At 33.8% G+C, this 19,735-nt stretch overlaps 1 protein-coding gene across 1 annotated transcript in view; it reads left to right on the forward strand.

Moving 5' to 3' along the window:
• The first annotated feature begins 2,114 nt into the window (after positions 1-2,114).
• The window catches only part of LOC132159625 (uncharacterized), a 54,255-nt gene continuing 36,634 nt past the window's right edge, over positions 2,115-19,735 (forward strand). The window contains exons 1-3 of the mRNA XM_059569199.1: positions 2,115-2,728; positions 2,834-3,166; positions 4,184-4,525. Of these exons, the coding sequence (XP_059425182.1) occupies positions 2,662-2,728; positions 2,834-3,166; positions 4,184-4,525 (742 nt within the window). The 5' untranslated portion in view covers positions 2,115-2,661. The remainder of the gene's footprint in view (positions 2,729-2,833; positions 3,167-4,183; positions 4,526-19,735) is intronic.

Here is a 19,735-nt window from a genome sequence, read left to right on the forward strand (position 1 = left end):
TAGTAAAAGTATAACCTGTGGGGAAAAGGGCATTTTAAACCTTATTTTGGGACAAAGTCATCAAACTTTTGCAGCGATTTTTATCATATTTCACTGCTGTTTCTATACATGCAGTTTTTATGTCCCGGTGACCAGTGGAAGTGCAGATCTGACTCTCTTCCCATTCATTTAGATAGGAGCCTGCTCTTGTCAGTTGGTGTTGCTAAGATGATGTCCGAGTGGCACGACTTGCCTGAAAGGATTTTGCTAGACATGACAGTTGATGTGTGACGGGTGGATCAGTCATGCAAGAGGATTTTATCCCGTCCAGTTTAGCCTTCAATGTTGACGAGATTCTCTGGTCTGTCCCAGAACAAAGATGTGATGCTGGGGCAGAACTTTTTTTGTTGTTGTTGTTGTTTGGAGTATTGCACTGTAAAGGAAATTACGGAATAGAACATGTGCAAATGTATACACGTGTTCATCATGTGAACAGTTCCTTGAGGGGAACCACAAGCAAAACAACTTATTAAGCGTTTTTGGTTTTGGTTTTTGTAGCATTGTTTTGAATTGATCTCACCAGTGTGTAAGACTATTTTGTAGTGTGTGTGTGTTTTTGAGGGCTTGTGTGTGATGCCTGAGGGAAAAGTTTTGTTTTTCAGCAAAAGTGAATGGTTTTGAGTGTTTAGCTTGATTTCGACATGAAAATGTTTGGGGAAGATGTTATGGATTTGTGTTTTCCGTTTTGAAAATATGAGGCATAATTTCAGGAAATGTGTTTAAGCAATCAAGAAAAACTCTACAATTCATTAAACTAATTGAAAATGAGTCTACATTATAAAACTGACAGGAGATCGGTTGCTTGTTCATGGTTGACAAAATCAAAGCCATCTAACAGCAAACATTTTGAAATGTTTTGTAAGCAGCTGATCTCTGTCACACATGTTCAGATAAATCAAACTATGTTGGTTAATAGTGTGTTGCTTCATCTCCAAATGATACATAAAATTTATTGAATTCACATTGAACTTCTACACATCCACAACATAACACTGCCCTCTAGCGGGACCTTAATGTAACTAGCATCAATACTCACAGACTTGAGTTCTTTTAATTACCTATATGCAGCCACATATACTACATTGGCTGAGCTTGCTTATTTGTTTTGTTTTTTTTTATAACAAAAAACCCAAAAGTTATATTTTTTGCACTTGTAAGAGCCCTTTTCACACCAAATGGAAATTACGGAATAGAACATGTGCAAATGTATACACGTGTTCATCATGTGAACAGTTCCTTGAGGGGAGAACCACAAGCAAAACAACTTATTAAGGGTTTTTGGTTTTGGTTTTTGTAGCATTGTTTTGAATTGATCTCACCAGTGTGTAAGACTATTTTGTAGTGTGTGTGTTTTTGAGGGCTTGTGTGTGATGCCTGAGGGAAAAGTTTTGTTTTTCAGCAAAAGTGAATGGTTTTGAGTGTTTAGTCCTTTTCACACCAAAAATTAAATGAATGAGTCTCAGGCTGAAGGAAGCATCTCTCAATGTCTCTCAACACAGAGACAGGACAGCTGTTAGTGAATAAAGGACAAAACTAACTAACTTGCATTACGTATCTGATAACTTTGTTTCTTAGAAGAGCAGAGGAAAAACTCAGATTTCAATCTACAAGAACTCATGTGGAAATTTTGACTTCCTGGAGAGCTTTGTATTAAAACACAAAACTGTTTTCTGAGAAAAAAAAAAAAAAAACTCTGAAATCAAAAGTCAGAAGAGTACCATTATCTCTCACTTTCAAAGGAAACTGCATTTATTGTCAGGTTGTTGTTTTTATCACTTTGACACACTAGCAGCTCAGGTTCAGCGTTTCATTGAGGTTTGCTGTTTTGTGATATACTTAGGTCAGTCAATAATATTTATTACATCATTTGATATTTATATTTTTAGACAGAAATGTTTTCAGCATATAACTTGAAGTTGATTGTCAGTGAATCTTTCTACTTACTGTACATACTAAAACTTAAAGTTCATGCTAAAACAGAGTCATAGACACACAATGGTGTTTAAAATCAATAAGATTTTACTCATATGTGGATATTTTACAATGTAATTACACTTTGGAATCATTCAGTATTTTCTCATTTAGAATATTATTTCATTTCAATAAATGATTGTGTCAAAACATTTGAAAGAGATTTGTGCTTGCACGTTCATGAGATGTTTTGGAGTCAGATCTTGTGTCATTGAGGTCAGTAAATGTGTGTCTGAGCTGAATGTGAATGCACTCGATGTTAGACGATGAGTGTTTGTGTTCATATTCCTGAGAGTGTTAGACGTACAGTTTATGATGCTGTGATGGACAATGTGTTAATGTCATTTAAGAAGAAAATAAAGAATGCATTAAATATTGACATTAAACTTTGTCATTGCATTAAACTCTATGAACTTGCACAAGTCAGATCTTGTGTTATTGAGGTCAGTAAATGTGTGTCTGAGCTGTGAGAATGTGGTTTAAAGTGCTGCAATGATCTTCAGCTGAAGCACACAGTGTTAGATGATGTTTCTGTGTGTTCATGTTCATGAAAGTGTGAGATCTTCTGCAGTTTTTTCTTACAACCACAAAGTAACTTAAAACCACAAAGTAACCTGTTAGACTGAAAAATACCTTTGATGAATATCTGAAATGAGAGTTTTCAGATCCAGAATGATGTTTTCTTTCCTCTGCGCTCTGATCCTGATTGTCCTGTGTGGTGAGTTACTCTTTTAATCAGGAAATGGGGTTTATAATTTTAATTTATTCAATTTAAATGTAGTTGTCTAATAATTACAGTATATTGCATTTATATGATTTTCAGGAGTGTTTGGTGATACAGATGAAGTGAAGTCAGTGTCAGTGACTGAAGGAGATTCTGTCTCTCTAAACACTGATGTTAAAATACAGAGAGATGATCATATTCTGTGGATGGTTGGACCTAAAGAGACGAGGATAGCTGAAATCATTAAAAGAGACCAAATAAACTTTATTTCTGTCAGTGATGATGGGAGATTCAGAGACAAACTGCTGTTGGACAATCAAACTGGATCTCTGATCATCAGAAACATCAGAACTGAACACACTGGACTTTATAAACTATCCATCATCAGCAACAAAGAAACCTCATACAAGAGATTCAATGTTTCTGTCTATGGTGAGAAAATGTCTTAAGATATTTTATATATTTACTAAAGATCTTATGTTACAAAATATGCATAAAAAGATATGTTCTTTAATTATTATAAGTATGCTTATGTATATTTAGTATGCTGATCATTTTTATGATCCCCATCTTCATTTATACCGTTTGATGCTTATTGATTATTGCATTATGTTTCTACTGTAGATGGATGTATAATCCATATCAGATGTTTATTTCCTGTAGTTTAATTATTTAATTATGAACATGTTAAACTTCAAATGTTGTTAGACTTACTTCACTCTTCTCCTGATTCTAATGTATGAGATCTCATCTGTTTTCTCTTTCTAATCGCTTCAACGATTAATATTTCAGTGAACACAGAAGAAGATATTCTGAATAATGTTGATAACAAAACAGTCGCTGGTCTTCACTGACTTATACTTTAGTTTAGACTGAGGGACATAACTTTAAAGTCTTTTTTTATATAAACTATCTTGCATTTTTAGAAAAATATTCTTCAAAAGAAAGGAACACAACTAAATGCTTGCATTATACCAAAAATCACAGACACATTTTGTTAATCATTTTCTAAGTACAAACTCAGTGAAGTGCCTGTGGGACATGACAAAATGCTTGGTTTAAGATTTTTCTTTTATTTATAAGGACAACACACATTAATATTTCAGTAAATGTGTCAGTTTTAGCCGGCAAATTTTCAACTGCAGTCTTTTGGCAATGTTTCACCATTTAAAATATCAAGAAGAATAAACAAAAAACCAGAAGACATCAGTACACTAACACAATAACAACAATCAACATTTTCACACAATCAACCATACAAACACAACGAGACAACACAAAACCTTCAGTAGTTATACACAGGCATGCTGGAAAAACATTACTGGAAAAACAAATTATTATTTATTTTTTATAATTAAACATCATCTACTTTTGGATCCCACTTATCTTTCTGTCTGTTTTTGTTCACCTTAAAGCAATAGAATTACATTTGATTTACATATTTTCCAGCTCCTCTGCCTGTTCCTGTCATTATCAGAGACTCTTCAGTCTGTTCTTCTTCATCTTCATCATCATCATCATCATCATCATCATCATCATCAGGATCATCATCAGTGTCCAGATGTTCCCTGTTGTGTTCAGTTGTGAATGTGAGTGCTGTGACTCTCTCCTGGTACAAAGGAAACAGTTTATTGTCCAGCATCAGTGTGTCTGATCTCAGCATCAGTCTCTCTCTACCTCTGGAGGTGGAATATCAGGAGAACAACATCTACAGCTGTGTGATCAACAATCCCATCACAAACCAGACTCAACACAACATCAACATCACTCAACTCTGTCACATGTGTCCAGGTACATCAGTGGTAATGTTTTTAACATGGTTTCTTCCCAAATGTGCAGTTTACAGCATCTGGATGAAGTTCGACTAAAAGGATTGACAATTTTCTCTTTATTAATTACAGTATGGACTGCGAGTTTCTATTTCGTGTCACTTATAAGTGTTTGTGTGCTGCTGTTCATTTCTTCATGTGTGTTTTACTGCTGCTGCAGGAAATGTGAGCAAGAAAAACCAGAGGGCAAGTATTGCGACAACTGACATGACAAAAATAACTATTTATGTGCAAATGCTATAAAACTATAAACTATAAACTTTTTTTCATTTTTAATAGTTTTTAAAATTCTTATTGTATGTAAATTGTGTGCTTATTTTTATGCTTACAGTGTACATATTTGTACATATTTGTATACAGTACATGAGAAACAACAGAAACATCACCTGACTATAAATTGACTCAACATCTGCATGTGTTTGTGTTTGTAGATGAGAAAAGTCTGTCAGAATACACACAGATCATCTACCGTCTGCAGATCACTGATCATCACCCAGAATACACCACAACTCTTCAGGACTGAAATATGATTAATATGACTGATTTCATTTCAGAGTTATGATGAAGCTTCATGTTCATCTGCTTCCAAAGATAAAACTCAACTGGACTGCAACATGAAATATTATAGTTTATCATTCACATACACACTTGCTATTAATAAATCACCAAAAGCTTAAAAGAACGACATGCAGTTTAACAAGATTACAGATTTATAATTTAACATTGCATACAGTACATAAAAATGTACATTTCATTTGATACAGTGAAATGAAAGTTCAGCGTGTAAAGTCACAGATGAATCTACCCAATTACAGTTTTTATTTTCAACTGATTACACACATTTTCAAAACTTTGCCTCTCTTGCAAAATGAAGCACTGCCACCTCACTGTGTTACACAGAGAATTTAGTATTGTTTTTTTTTTTTTTTTTTTTTTAAGTGTTTTATAAAATTGTAAACAGTCTGAAACTTTTTGTATGGTTTTGTAGATTTGTTGTGTGGTTCTGCTGTTTGAGTGTCAGTTTTTAGAAATTCTGTGACACTTAAGATTTTGTGTAAACAGTTGGATAAATATGATTTGTACTAAAACAGTGTCACAGACACATGAGAGTACTGAGATTAGTTTAAAAAGAAAAAAATTAACAGTCATGGATTTTTTATTAAATATACTTTAATGTTTCAATTACATATCTCAGCATTAATCTATTGTATTTTAATCAATATTTAGTAAAATGTTCTGTGAGATATTTAATATAGATTCATTATCATATGCCGTGTGTGAACTGGGACATGTTCACTTCGAGTCAGATCGTGTATATTTAGGTCAGTAAATGTGTGTCTGAGCTGAATGTGGTTAAATGTGCTGCGAGGATCTTCAGCGAATGCACACGATGTTAGACGATGTGTGTTTGTTCATGAGAGTGTGAAATGTGGTCAGTTTCCTTTCACAACCTCAAATAAACCTTCTGAGAACCTGTAGACTAATAAAAAAAAGAAAATCCAGAATGATGTTTTCTCATCTGTGGTGAGTAACACTTTTAATCAATAAATGTGGTTAGTTTAACACAAATGCATTTCCACCATGAGATATAAAAAACAAAAAAATTAATGGTCAAGCTCTATGAAATTAAATCTAGTCAGATTTGTTGTCTAATAATTGTTTTGCATTTGTATGATTTTCAGGAGTGTTTGGTGACAGATGAGGTAGAGTCATTATCATTGACTGAAGGAGATTCTGTCTCTCTAAACACTGATGTTACTGAAATACAGAGAGAGGATCAGATTCTGTGGATGTTTGGACCTAAAGAGACGAGGATAGCTGAAATCTATAAGAACAGCATTGATATGTTTAACAGTAATGAGATATTTGGAGACAGATTGCAGATGGACAATCAAACTGGATCTCTGATCATCAGAAACATCAGAAGAACAGACTCTGGACTTTATAAACGACAGATCCGCAGCCACAGAGGAAACTCAGACAAAACATTCAGTGTTACTGTCTACGGTAAGACAAATATGTTTTAAAAACCTCTTATAATAGACACGATGCTGCTAATTGGTCTGGCAACAGTGAATCAGAAACAACAACACTAAAAGTTAGGGTTTGTTAAAAATCTAGTTTTATTTTCCACCACACAGCAAACTGTAACCAATATCCTTTCTTAAGACAGGATGAATTCATTTTTTTAAATATGCAATAATATGTAATATGCAATGCAGGCTTTATTTATTTATTTTAATCATTGTGATGTATGTTATGTATATTGTTATTCCTTTGAAAACGTTTACTCTTCGGAGTGAAAGCTTAAAAAAGAAGAAGAAAATGAAGCATGCACCAGAAACAGTTTCTCAGGGGACCCTTTATGTATAAATGACAAGAATTCTTTCTCTGTTATATTACTTACATTTTTACACATATTTACTGTAGTAATTCTATTACCGCCAGTCATTTACGTTTAATAAAATTGATTATGTCTGTATATATGAAAAATATAAACAGACCATTAAACATAGCTGTAAATGATAATTAATAATGTACACAAACCAAGGTTTTTTTTTTTCATCAAAAAATCTATACCAGGTTTATCTCTATGAATATTTAGCATACCTGCAAAATACAGGTGAAGTCAAAATCTACACCTCACAGCCATTACTTCATGCCAAACAAATTAAACCTACTCTGTAAAAAAATGTATCATGGGTCTTGTAGTTTTTATTGATATGTGATAATTAATGATAATTAACATGATAATTACAAAATAATGTGTGGATTTCATTAAAGAAATTGCGATTCAGTGTTGTAAAGAAAATAATGAGGACTTTTTACTGATAAAACCTGTTTTCCTCATTTATTTAAGCAGTTTTGGTGATTGAATTGGCGAACCGATTAAACTAAAATAATTAAGGAAGGAAGGCTGCCTATTTCTTTTAAGAATTAGCTCAATTTTGCAGTTTTATTTTAGAGGTGATTGTTAGTTCCCAGCATGCTTTGCATATGGCTGGATATGGAGAGTAAATTTTGAAATTAAATGCTATTTTATGTTTTTGAGTGAAGGGAAATATCTATTAATGTTTAATATTCAGTTATGTTTGTTTCCATTGCACAGTGCAATAGTTACCACTGTGCAGAGGAGTAGAGCTTGTGGTTATGGTTACTACTCCTTTAAGGCATTAAACCGTGTTTAATGAGCAGATAGCTTTGCTAGCGCTAGTGCAGTTCTTTCCAGTATTTCTCAAGTATTTTCCTACTTGAGCTGATTGGCTGTATACAGTCTTGTAAGTGTATAAAATAACAAAATACAAACAGACCTCACTCAAAATCACAGACTTTTGAGAATAAACTTAAAATAAATGAGCACATTTATATTACATTCATTGTGTCATAGATTAATTAATTTAGGAGATTTCACATGATTTTTCAGGTAGATTCCATTACAAAATCAAGCCCGAAAAATTACTCAAAAATATTATGAGTAATATTGTTACTTTATTATTTTTTAAGTAAATAGCTCATTACACGTATTACAGTGTGTGCAAACAATCACAGGATCGAAGTGTTCATGAATTATATCCTTCAAAATTCTCTTTTGAAGAGGCCAGTTTTGAGCACTTTGGTTCGGAGCAACCCTTCAATAAGAACAGATTATATTAAACATCCTCTGCATTTTTGATCTTTACTTTGTGTTTTTACTCACATTACAATAGTTTGCTTTATCGGTTGGCTTAGCTGATGCCATGTTCAGGTACATTAGCAATATATTTTTTCAACACATTTTTTTTTCCTAAACAGTGCAATTTATATTGTTTGTATGAAGTCAGACTGAATGGATTGACCATTTTCTCTTTGTTAATTACAGAAATGGCACAGAATTCATATTCTTCACTCTTTCTAGCAGTAGTTTGTGTTCTGCTGCTGTTCATTTCTTCATGTGTGTTTTACTGCTGCAGGAAATGTGAGCAAGAAAAAACCAGAGGGCAAGTATTACGACAACTGACATGAAAAAAAAGACTCTTTATGCAAAATAATTTAACGCTAACAATTATTTTTATTATTATTATTTTTATTATTATTATAATTATTATAATAATAATAATTATTATTATTTTACATTTATAATAGTTCTAAATTGAACAATTTGATTTTTATATAATTTAAATATATCAATGCAAAGTGGCAGAAACATCACCTGACTATAAATTGACTCAACATCTGCATGTGTTTGTGTTTGTAGATGAGAAAAGTCTGTCAGAATACACACAGATCATCTACCGTCTGCAGATCACTGATCATCACCCAGAATACACCACAACTCTTCAGGACTGAAATATGATTAATATGACTGATTTCATTTAACAATCATGATGAATGTTGACTTCATGTACATCTGCTTTAAGCTCAACTGAACTGCAACATGACTTATAATAAATATAGTTTATCATTCACATACACATTTTGTTGAAATGGTATTAATAAATCACCAAAAGCATAAAAGAACAATGCAATATAACAAGGTTAAATATTAACATTTTCTATAAAATAGAATCACGTTTATCATTTAATTTAAAGCATATTGTGGATGAATCTGCCCACTTACTAAAAGAATTTGTTCTAAAGCAGTGTCAGAGACACACAATGCTGTTCTACATGCTTGATTCTCTTGTAGATGTTTTATGATGTTTTGCTTGATGTTTAAAGTTCATTTAGTATTTCTGTTTATTCAGATCAATCTGTTTTATTTCAATCAATTATCATGTAAAAACTTTTGAAAAGTTTCCTGATTATATTGTGTGTGAAGCAGCACAGTTTTGGAGTCAGATCTTGTGTTATTGAGGTCAGTAAATGTGTGTTTGAGCTGAACGTATGTGGTTTAATGATATTCAGCGATGCACACAATTTCAGACGATGTGTGTTTGTTCAACCTGGTCTCACAGAATTCCGTGAAATGTCCACGGGCCCTTAACTCAAAATCCGTGAAATCATCACGGAATTGCCCCAAATTCCGTGACGCGGCCACGGATATATCTCCAACGCAAGTCAATGACACTGACCTTCCGTGGTCCACACACGGATACCCGTTTCAATGACGGAGTACAGAACTCGCTCAACGGACGTGCTTTCTCATTTGGAAACGCAACATTTTAAGTATTTGTTTCTTTTCCAATGCCATAATGACGTTAACCAGACAGTTATTGTAGTTATTGCATTGTCCTGCCATCATAAAAAATCACTTTGATTCTGTTAGCCTAACTAAAATCTGTGATACGAGCACGGAGTCTGTGCTGAGATCACGGATAACTCTAACGCAAGTAAATGACACTCATCTTCCGTGGTCCACACACGGATGCAGTCTCACGGCAGTTCGTGATTTGGGCACGTAATTTAATCTATTTATTCGTGGCATGGACACGTTTATTTCGTTATTTTCGTGATTGCAGCACGTTTTTTTTAAACTAATGCATTTCAATTGGAGGCATCTTTCGTGCATCAGCACGATACTTTCTGATTAATTAATTTTTTTCCCCCACAGGACAACAGAGGAAACTTACTGAAACTTTTTTTTTTTTTTTAAATCGGAGCTTAACTTACTGTAACAAAACTGAGCAACATACTGTATTGCTGGTGACAAAAACACACATTAAAACTTTTTTGGCTGTAAAATGCGCAATGGTTCTTTTTTACTTTTTTTTATTGCTTTTTATTTTTTTCATAGGCCTAGGCTTTTTTTAAATTACAGAATTCAATATCAAGTCCTTGACACATAACTGTAACACATTTTCACATTTAGAAACAATATAGTTTAAATAAAAAGAATAAATAAATAAACTAGCAGAGATCTTTTTTTTTTTACTTTAGACTCTAAAGTTAAAAGTTTTTATTAAGGTTATTGTAAAGGCTGCTTAAAAATGCTGTTGCTGATGAGCCGCTGATCGCTGTCAGATTCTGCGATATGAATGTCCGCGTTGGATTGTGGCTAATGGGCTTAGAATGAGCCCCGCTCGGCCCGTGTTCTGGCTTACTGTAATATTTCACCGGTAATAAGACCGAAATAATATAATTAAAATAAAGAAATGAATCAATACAATGATAACATCTAAATAAATGTTGATAGATGTAGCCTTATAGTTTTAAAAATATCAATAAACAGCAAATCAACACAGCTTCGAAATAATAACCGAAAAAGACCTAAATAATAATAATACATAATTAATATACAGCGCCGCCACTCCCACCACGCGCATCACGCGCTGTGCGTCAACCCATTCACTCCCAAAGCGTCAAAAACTGAAGGCTGGTCAAGCGCCTCTAGCGTCACTGACATGAGATGTTTATCGCTATGAAATCACGTTCAAGAAGTCTCATTCAGCACACATCGCGATACTTGCCATCAGTTTACAAGAGCCGCAGGTGGGGTGAGTAGTAGTAAATATGCTCTTTTAATGCCTGTTATAAAATGTATTCTGTCTTCTTTATTAATCAGATGAGCGCCTTATGTTTACTCTCTGTATTATATCGGTCATCCGAGGCTGTCTTTGAGTTTCATTGTGTTTAACTAAATGAACAGAGCTGCTAACTGGGGTGATTAAACTCTATCTGTCACGTGACGTGCCATAGACCTGGGATCCGTTTTATATTCATTTCAGGTTCAAAGATGGAAGTTGTATTTGTAGTAAAATCATGGTAACCATGACACCTACAATAGTAGGTCAAACCCAGTAAACAAGACATTTACCATGTTTTTTACCACAGTAACTGTAGTTTTACTATGGTTTCGTGATAGCACAATAATCACCAAAATAACTATAGTTGTACCACTGTAATGATAGTGTTTAAATGTGCTTTTATATGAAATTTCACAGTAATCACATTTACTGTACCATGCTTGTAATACCTTTCTAATGTAAAAAAAAAAAAAAAACATTTTTCCCATCTTGCAGTTCATTCATATTAGTTTATATCTTAAATATTTTGCTCACAGATCACTATTAACATTCTGTATATAATTCTGTTTTATTTTCTCTCCCCTTGTATTTATTTTTTAGCTGAAAAGATGTAAAGGAAGCAGTCAGCCCAGTCGTGTTTGTGGAGAGGTATTCCTTCAGAAATGGAGAAGACAGAAAGCTGCAGAGGCAGGTTGGTCTGTGACTGTGATAGTTTGTTCCTTTTATCAAACATTCCTGCTGTTATCATTTGCACAGCATTTGTTGTTTCTTAAACTGTTGTACGGTCCAAATACCCACACTTGCCATCTTTGCACATTTCCTTTATTTGGCCCAAGTGAGCATGAAGATCCCAAGTGTGTGTCGATCTTAACATGACAAAGTTCGTTTCAACTTTGCATTTTAAAATGAACTTCTAAATGTTTTTTCAATAGTCCCTATTAAAGATGACAATTTAATTTGTGGTGCTTCTAATTAAGTGATAAAAAGAAGTTACAAATGATGTACAAAATAAATATACTTTTCTGTGCACCAAGAAAACGTGCAACACTTTGTTTTACTACTAAATTATTCTCAATATCTAATTATTATTATTAATATTTCACATACATTGGAAAGGTTTGCGTGACCTCCTGTGAGATCTCTGCAAAAAGTCTCACGATTAATTCCAAAACATGATGCATGATGGGATACACTAAGCGTTGTAAAGCGCTCCGGAGCAGTATTGGAGAGGTTTAGTGTGTGTTAAGGATGCTGCGCTTTGGCATTATTAAGACCGGGGACAGTATTGTGCATGCACTGTCACGTACACACACTCTCAAGGGACCTCAAGTGTGGGTATTTGGAAAGGGGAAAAGTCTTTAAAATGATCCCTAAATACAGTTGCACATCAAAGTCTTAATAATTCACTAATTCAATTTAACACTTGTATGATATTGTACAAGCCCCTGGACAATCTCATCTGACACTGTCACAATATTGGAAAATCACACAGTCAGAAAGTTTATATTGTTCATTGGCTTCTCATTAAATTACTTCAAATAAGCCCCATCAGTTCATGTTCCCACTATACGTGATCTCCACGAGTAGAAATGCTAGTTTAATGTGTCACGTGATATATATTAAATCTTTGATTAATTTGTCAGAACCAGATCAATTACACTACTGATAACAGTCCTGTTAGCTTGTATTAATTTTTAAACCAACTCATATGAATATAGCTTGCTATTAATGACTTATACAGCAATTAATTATACAGCATCTTTGCAGAGGATGCTTTCATGGTCTAAAAAATAATGTATAAGTAATGAATAAGTTGCATGTAATGAAATAATATTTCTGTCTTACAGGATTGTTTGCAGATCATGCTGCTCTTCTTTTTCAGAAGTTTTTGGTGAGCCAACCCTCACACACCTTCCTAAAAACTAAAAGAGCTGTTACTGAGTCTCAGTGAATCTTGCCATGATCAGCTCTTCCCAGGTACCTTTTTTTTTTTAATATTTTTGAATTAACATTTACTCATCAAATGCTCTGGTCTGAATCTTACTTTAAATTAACTTAATTATGTGTTTAATGAGCAATATTAATTACACACAGAGTAAGTAGAGATTATCTTGTTTCACAGAAGAGAAGGAAGACCAAGGAAATGATTTGCCCAGGATGAGGAATGAAGACGGCCATCTTGTGCTCAAACAAACAGAAGTCCACTGGTATGTGTGTGTTGAAGCAATGCTGTGTTATGTGTTACAGCACTTTATGATGATCTCTCACAGGTCTGGTCATGTCAGCCGTGATTATTCTTTCCAATGTTTTTATTGTTATGTTATTTTATTTGATACAGCTATTATAATTACAGCATGTTAGCAAAGTGTGACTGAAACATTTTTAATCTTAAGTTTTTAAAAAACACTACCTGTTTTTCTTAAAAGCATACAAGTGCCATAAAAGTGGTTTAATTGATATAAACACCAATTGACATTATCTCATTGTTTTGTAAATGTTGTGTTATAAATTGTGGATTGATATTTGATTGGTTTGAAGCAAGGCCTTACACTCCACAGACTAAAACACATCTGTGAGAGAAGTCAGGAACTTTGGAGAGAGATTCTAGAGGAAGAAAACACATTTACTGCAACATTAGATCTATTCTAGAGTCTCTGAGAACTACACATGCTAATGGAGTCTCATGAGCAAGACCTTTGCCTCTGTAATTTTTTCTTAATTCTTGCAGAATTAAATTGTTTATTGCAATACTTTAACAATTTCACTTTGCACAGATGATCTCATCAGCCAAATGAGGAGTTTTGATCAAGTGATGCTCTTGAAAGGAGTGAAAGAAGAGGATGTGGTAAATTGTCTTCAGAGAAAAGGCTTCTCAAAAGGTCTTAAAACAGCTTGAAGAATGGTAAGTGTACAGCACTACAAGGGTCATAGTTGCTCACCCTGCTAAAATCACACAGAACATAAGCTGAGCTCTCTGTCCATTAAACAACTTCATCTGGATTGTTTGTTACACTTTGACCAGGTCTGGGATGTTAGGACTGAGAGATCCTCTGGCTGAGAACATGCTACACCACATCGGTGCTGGATATCAACCACATACAGTTACCAGACACGAGAGAAGATCACGATGAAACCAGTTTAGATGTGATGATAAGGAATCATTATTTTCTGGAACAGTATCACATGTCTTATATGTACTGTATCGCATGATCTGAATCACAGTTGACTGGATGGGATTGTGTGACTTTTAAGGACATTTCATCACTCATCTGTGTGAACTGATTAATATATGAGGTTAATGTATTTTTGATGATAAATAATTATTTTCCTTGAATCTTATTTGTCTTGATGCTACTTTTATCATCTTTATATTCTATGCTTCAATAAAATGAAAATGGTGAATATTGTGTTCTGAAGATTCTTGGTAAATACATCATTTTACTAGGTAGGCTCATATGTGTTTATTTTAGACTTGGAAAAACTACATATTAATTATCGGGATTATTTTTTACTTAAGACATAAAAATATTTGATCAGATTAATGACATCTGGGACATCAATACACCAGAAAGTTATTATTATTTATATTTAGTAACAAATGCCAATTGTTTTGTGAAAGAAAGGGAGTTACGAGATTAATTATTTTGCATTACAAGATGTTGCCATGGGCTTTATTGTTACAAACACTTGAGGGATAACTGAGAATGTAGCAGGAATGATCAATGTTTATCTTGAACTGCATTAAAACCAAGAGCATGCACATTACTGATGTCCAGTACCTGAGGAGCAAGATAAGGGGGTGAGGAGGACATTTTTACACAGATTTTTTCTAATTAGTTTTTCCATGTTTCATCAGATGGCCTCACCATGTCCTGTCAAAAGCTTTACTAGCCATGATGTTAAGATTAGAAAAGTGTGGACTGTGAAAACTGTCAGATATAAATGTGACTCAGCTCAGTTTGTTGTCCATGATGAGGAGAATACATATATGTAGGATTTACTGCCCTTCTACCCCCAGGGGCCCAGTAGCACCCCCTGGAAGAGCCCAAAACTGTACATTTCAAATGGCTGTAAATCAGAGTCAAATTAACATATCAAAGAGAAAATCAGCAGGATTACTACTTATGCTATGCTGATAAAATAATTTTGGGCACAGTTTTCAGAAATAAATGGAAAGGTGGCATAAAGGCATTTTAAATATTGCTCACTCTAAAATACTAAATTTCATCATGCCTCTCAAATATATCATAGATGTTTACACAGTGAACATATTTATATGTCCAGTTTACCATTAAATATATTATTTATTTCATTTCGTTAATAAAACGTTTTAAACTACATTACCCATAAGCCTCCGTCGTTCTATCTATGGAAAGGCAAAACTAGGCGCTGTTTTTTGTAGTTCATTGAAGTTATTCTTAGGGATAGGGTTAGGATCTCACTAAAAAGGTGATTTTTCTCAACATAGAAACACTTCATTGTTGACTTAATATATTTACTAATGTGATAATAGCAGCAAAACATACTTTTGTAACATGATGCACTGTTTAATATGGGTTAAAAGATAGTCCAACCACAGACAGTCCTGCGGTGACAAGGAACATTCACAGCCAATGGCATCAAAGCTGAGCAGCGTCATCACACTTCCTTAACCATTTATGGTCATTCATGAGCGCTGTCTTCCGTTTTTCGGCTAAAGGGATAGATTGGTTAACAATAAATTAAATTTGCCACCTATTAGATAGTGTTTTATTAACGTCTACACCTTCTTCCAACAATAATGCAAATACAGAAATTATTGTTATTCAGCTTGACAAAAATTAGGCAATATTGATGTGCACATGTGTATTTACAACTACACATGTGATGAGAACTGCACAGTCACAGTTGTATCTTATCTAACCAATAGATTCATTTCATTCAATTTAAAAGATACATTTTTTTCCTGACCAAAGACAAGTGCATTTACTAATAAAAAGTAAAGAGTGAAATTATTAAGTTATTAAATTATTCACATTTGTTTCTGTGATTTGCCTTGCTTTACCAATTGATCTCTAGGAATAAAAACTGAAATAAAGCATAATGAACATACATAATTTTGTAAGAATTTTCCAGTATTTATTACAGTATTATTATTATGTCAAACTCATTTAAAGACAAAGAGCGCATATTACTGCACTGTCACCAAGCTCGTTTTTGAAGAATAAAATTATGAAGAATAAAAAGGCAGTTATGTTGTAAACGTTAACAATTTTCAGTATGCAAATACTTTTATTAAAAAACAAAACAGTATAAATACGGTATATGTCTTTCAGAGAACACCGGAAAAAGATACATTCTCTTTAAAAATTCTATTGACCAAAAAGTGATACAACACAATGTAAATGTTTCAAACTCACAAAATAACATCATGAAGTCATGCATGTCAAGTGTGCAATATCATCTATAAAACTCTATCAGCACAGCATCAAATAAACACTGATTGTCCGAACAATGGAAGAAAGATAAAGTGTTCAGGAAAACAAACACCTGCTACATAAAAATGCAGAAATATAACTTTAACAATAACATCATTCACTTCATGACTGGAACTAGGGGATGGCTGTGTATGAATATGTCCTTTACTAAAACTCCCGATGAGAACTGATGCTTTTTTTATGATAAAAGCACCAGAAGTAAAGTTTACTGTATGACGCTTGAAAAAGAGAACACAATGCTTTATCAATATGATAAATACTATTTTTAACTATTGTTAACATCACTGGTTCTGTATACAGTACAGTATATGGGTTGCTGGAAGGTCACAATGTATTCATTATAAGCTTAGAATTAAAACAAAGTTACATCTTCTGCAAAAATCAAACCACTGCAAAGTCTTAAGTCACTGATCCAGGAACCATTTCTGTGTGTGTGTGGGGGGGGGGGGGGGGGGGGGTAAAGAGTTGAAGAGGTGAGTCCTTGTGCATGATGGAGAACTACAGTGTTATCTGCAAACAACCCTGGAAGACAGAAAGGAAGGAAATATTATTTCTTTACATGCAACTTTACTGTGTTTTTTTAGACCATGAAAGCATCCTCTGCAAAGATGCTGTATAATTAATTGTTAAATGCATCCATTTTATAAAAGCAAGTCATTAATAGCAATTTCTAATCATGGAGATCACGTATAGTGGGAACATGAACTGATGGGGCTTATTTGAAGTAATTTAATGAGAAGCCAATGAACAATATAAACTTTCTGACTGTGTGATTTTCCAATATTGTGACAGTGTCAGATAAGATTGTCCAGGGGCTTGTACAATATCATACAAGTGTTAAATTGAATTAGTGAATTATTAAGACTTTGATGTGCAACTGTATTTAGGGATCATTTTAAAGACTTTTCCCCTTTCCAAATACCCACACTTGAGGTCCCTTGAGAGTGTGTGTACGTGACAGTGCATGCACAATACTGTCCCCGGTCTTAATAATGCCAAAGCGCAGCATCCTTAACACACACTAAACCTCTCCAATACTGCTCCGGAGCGCTTTACAACGCTTAGTGTATCCCATCATGCATCATGTTTTGGAATTAATCGTGAGACTTTTTGCAGAGATCTCACAGGAGGTCACGCAAACCTTTCCAATGTATGTGAAATATTAATAATAATAATTAGATATTGAGAATAATTTAGTAGTAAAACAAAGTGTTGCACGTTTTCTTGGTGCACAGAAAAGTATATTTATTTTGTACATCATTTGTAACTTCTTTTTATCACTTAATTAGAAGCACCACAAATTAAATTGTCATCTTTAATAGGGACTATTGAAAAAACATTTAGAAGTTCATTTTAAAATGCAAAGTTGAAACGAACTTTGTCATGTTAAGATCGACACACACTTGGGATCTTCATGCTCACTTGGGCCAAATAAAGGAAATGTGCAAAGATGGCAAGTGTGGGTATTTGGACCGTACAACAGTTTAAGAAACAACAAATGCTGTGCAAATGATAACAGCAGGAATGTTTGATAAAAGGAACAAACTATCACAGTCACAGACCAACCTGCCTCTGCAGCTTTCTGTCTTCTCCATTTCTGAAGGAATACCTCTCCACAAACACGACTGGGCTGACTGCTTCCTTTACATCTTTTCAGCTAAAAAATAAATACAAGGGGAGAGAAAATAAAACAGAATTATATACAGAATGTTAATAGTGATCTGTGAGCAAAATATTTAAGATATAAACTAATATGAATGAACTGCAAGATGGGAAAAATGTTTTTTTTTTTTTTTACATTAGAAAGGTATTACAAGCATGGTACAGTAAATGTGATTACTGTGAAATTTCATATAAAAGCACATTTAAACACTATCATTACAGTGGTACAACTATAGTTATTTTGGTGATTATTGTGCTATCACGAAACCATAGTAAAACTACAGTTACTGTGGTAAAAAACATGGTAAATGTCTTGTTTACTGGGTTTGACCTACTATTGTAGGTGTCATGGTTACCATGATTTTACTACAAATACAACTTCCATCTTTGAACCTGAAATGAATATAAAACGGATCCCAGGTCTATGGCACGTCACGTGACAGATAGAGTTTAATCACCCCAGTTAGCAGCTCTGTTCATTTAGTTAAACACAATGAAACTCAAAGACAGCCTCGGATGACCGATATAATACAGAGAGTAAACATAAGGCTCATCTGATTAATAAAGAAGACAGAATACATTTTATAACAGGCATTAAAAGAGCATATTTACTACTACTCACCCCACCTGCGGCTCTTGTAAACTGATGGCAAGTATCGCGATGTGTGCTGAATGAGACTTCTTGAACGTGATTTCATAGCGATAAACATCTCATGTCAGTGACGCTAGAGGCGCTTGACCAGCCTTCAGTTTTTGACGCTTTGGGAGTGAATGGGTTGACGCACAGCGCGTGATGCGCGTGGTGGGAGTGGCGGCGCTGTATATTAATTATGTATTATTATTATTTAGGTCTTTTTCGGTTATTATTTCGAAGCTGTGTTGATTTGCTGTTTATTGATATTTTTAAAACTATAAGGCTACATCTATCAACATTTATTTAGATGTTATCATTGTATTGATTCATTTCTTTATTTTAATTATATTATTTCGGTCTTATTACCGGTGAAATATTACAGTAAGCCAGAACACGGGCCGAGCGGGGCTCATTCTAAGCCCATTAGCCACAATCCAACGCGGACATTCATATCGCAGAATCTGACAGCGATCAGCGGCTCATCAGCAACAGCATTTTTAAGCAGCCTTTACAATAACCTTAATAAAAACTTTTAACTTTAGAGTCTAAAGTAAAAAAAAAAAGATCTCTGCTAGTTTATTTATTTATTCTTTTTATTTAAACTATATTGTTTCTAAATGTGAAAATGTGTTACAGTTATGTGTCAAGGACTTGATATTGATATCTGTAATTAAAAAAAAATCTAGGCCTATGAAAAAAATAAAAATCAATAAAAAAAAAGTAAAAAAAGAACCATTGTGCATTTTACAGCCAAAAAAGTTTTAATGTGTGTTTTTGTCACCAGCAATACAGTATGTTGCTCAGTTTTGTTACAGTAAGTTAAGCTCCGATTTTTAAAAAAAAAAAAAGTTTCAGTAAGTTTCTTCTGTTGTCCTGTGGGGGAAAAAAATTAATTAATCAGAAAGTATCGTGCTGATGCACGAAAGATGCCTCCAATTGAAATGCATTAGTTTAAA

Source organism: Carassius carassius, chromosome 16 (assembly GCF_963082965.1).
Source record: "Carassius carassius chromosome 16, fCarCar2.1, whole genome shotgun sequence".
In the NCBI taxonomy this organism is placed as follows: Eukaryota; Metazoa; Chordata; class Actinopteri; order Cypriniformes; family Cyprinidae; genus Carassius; species Carassius carassius.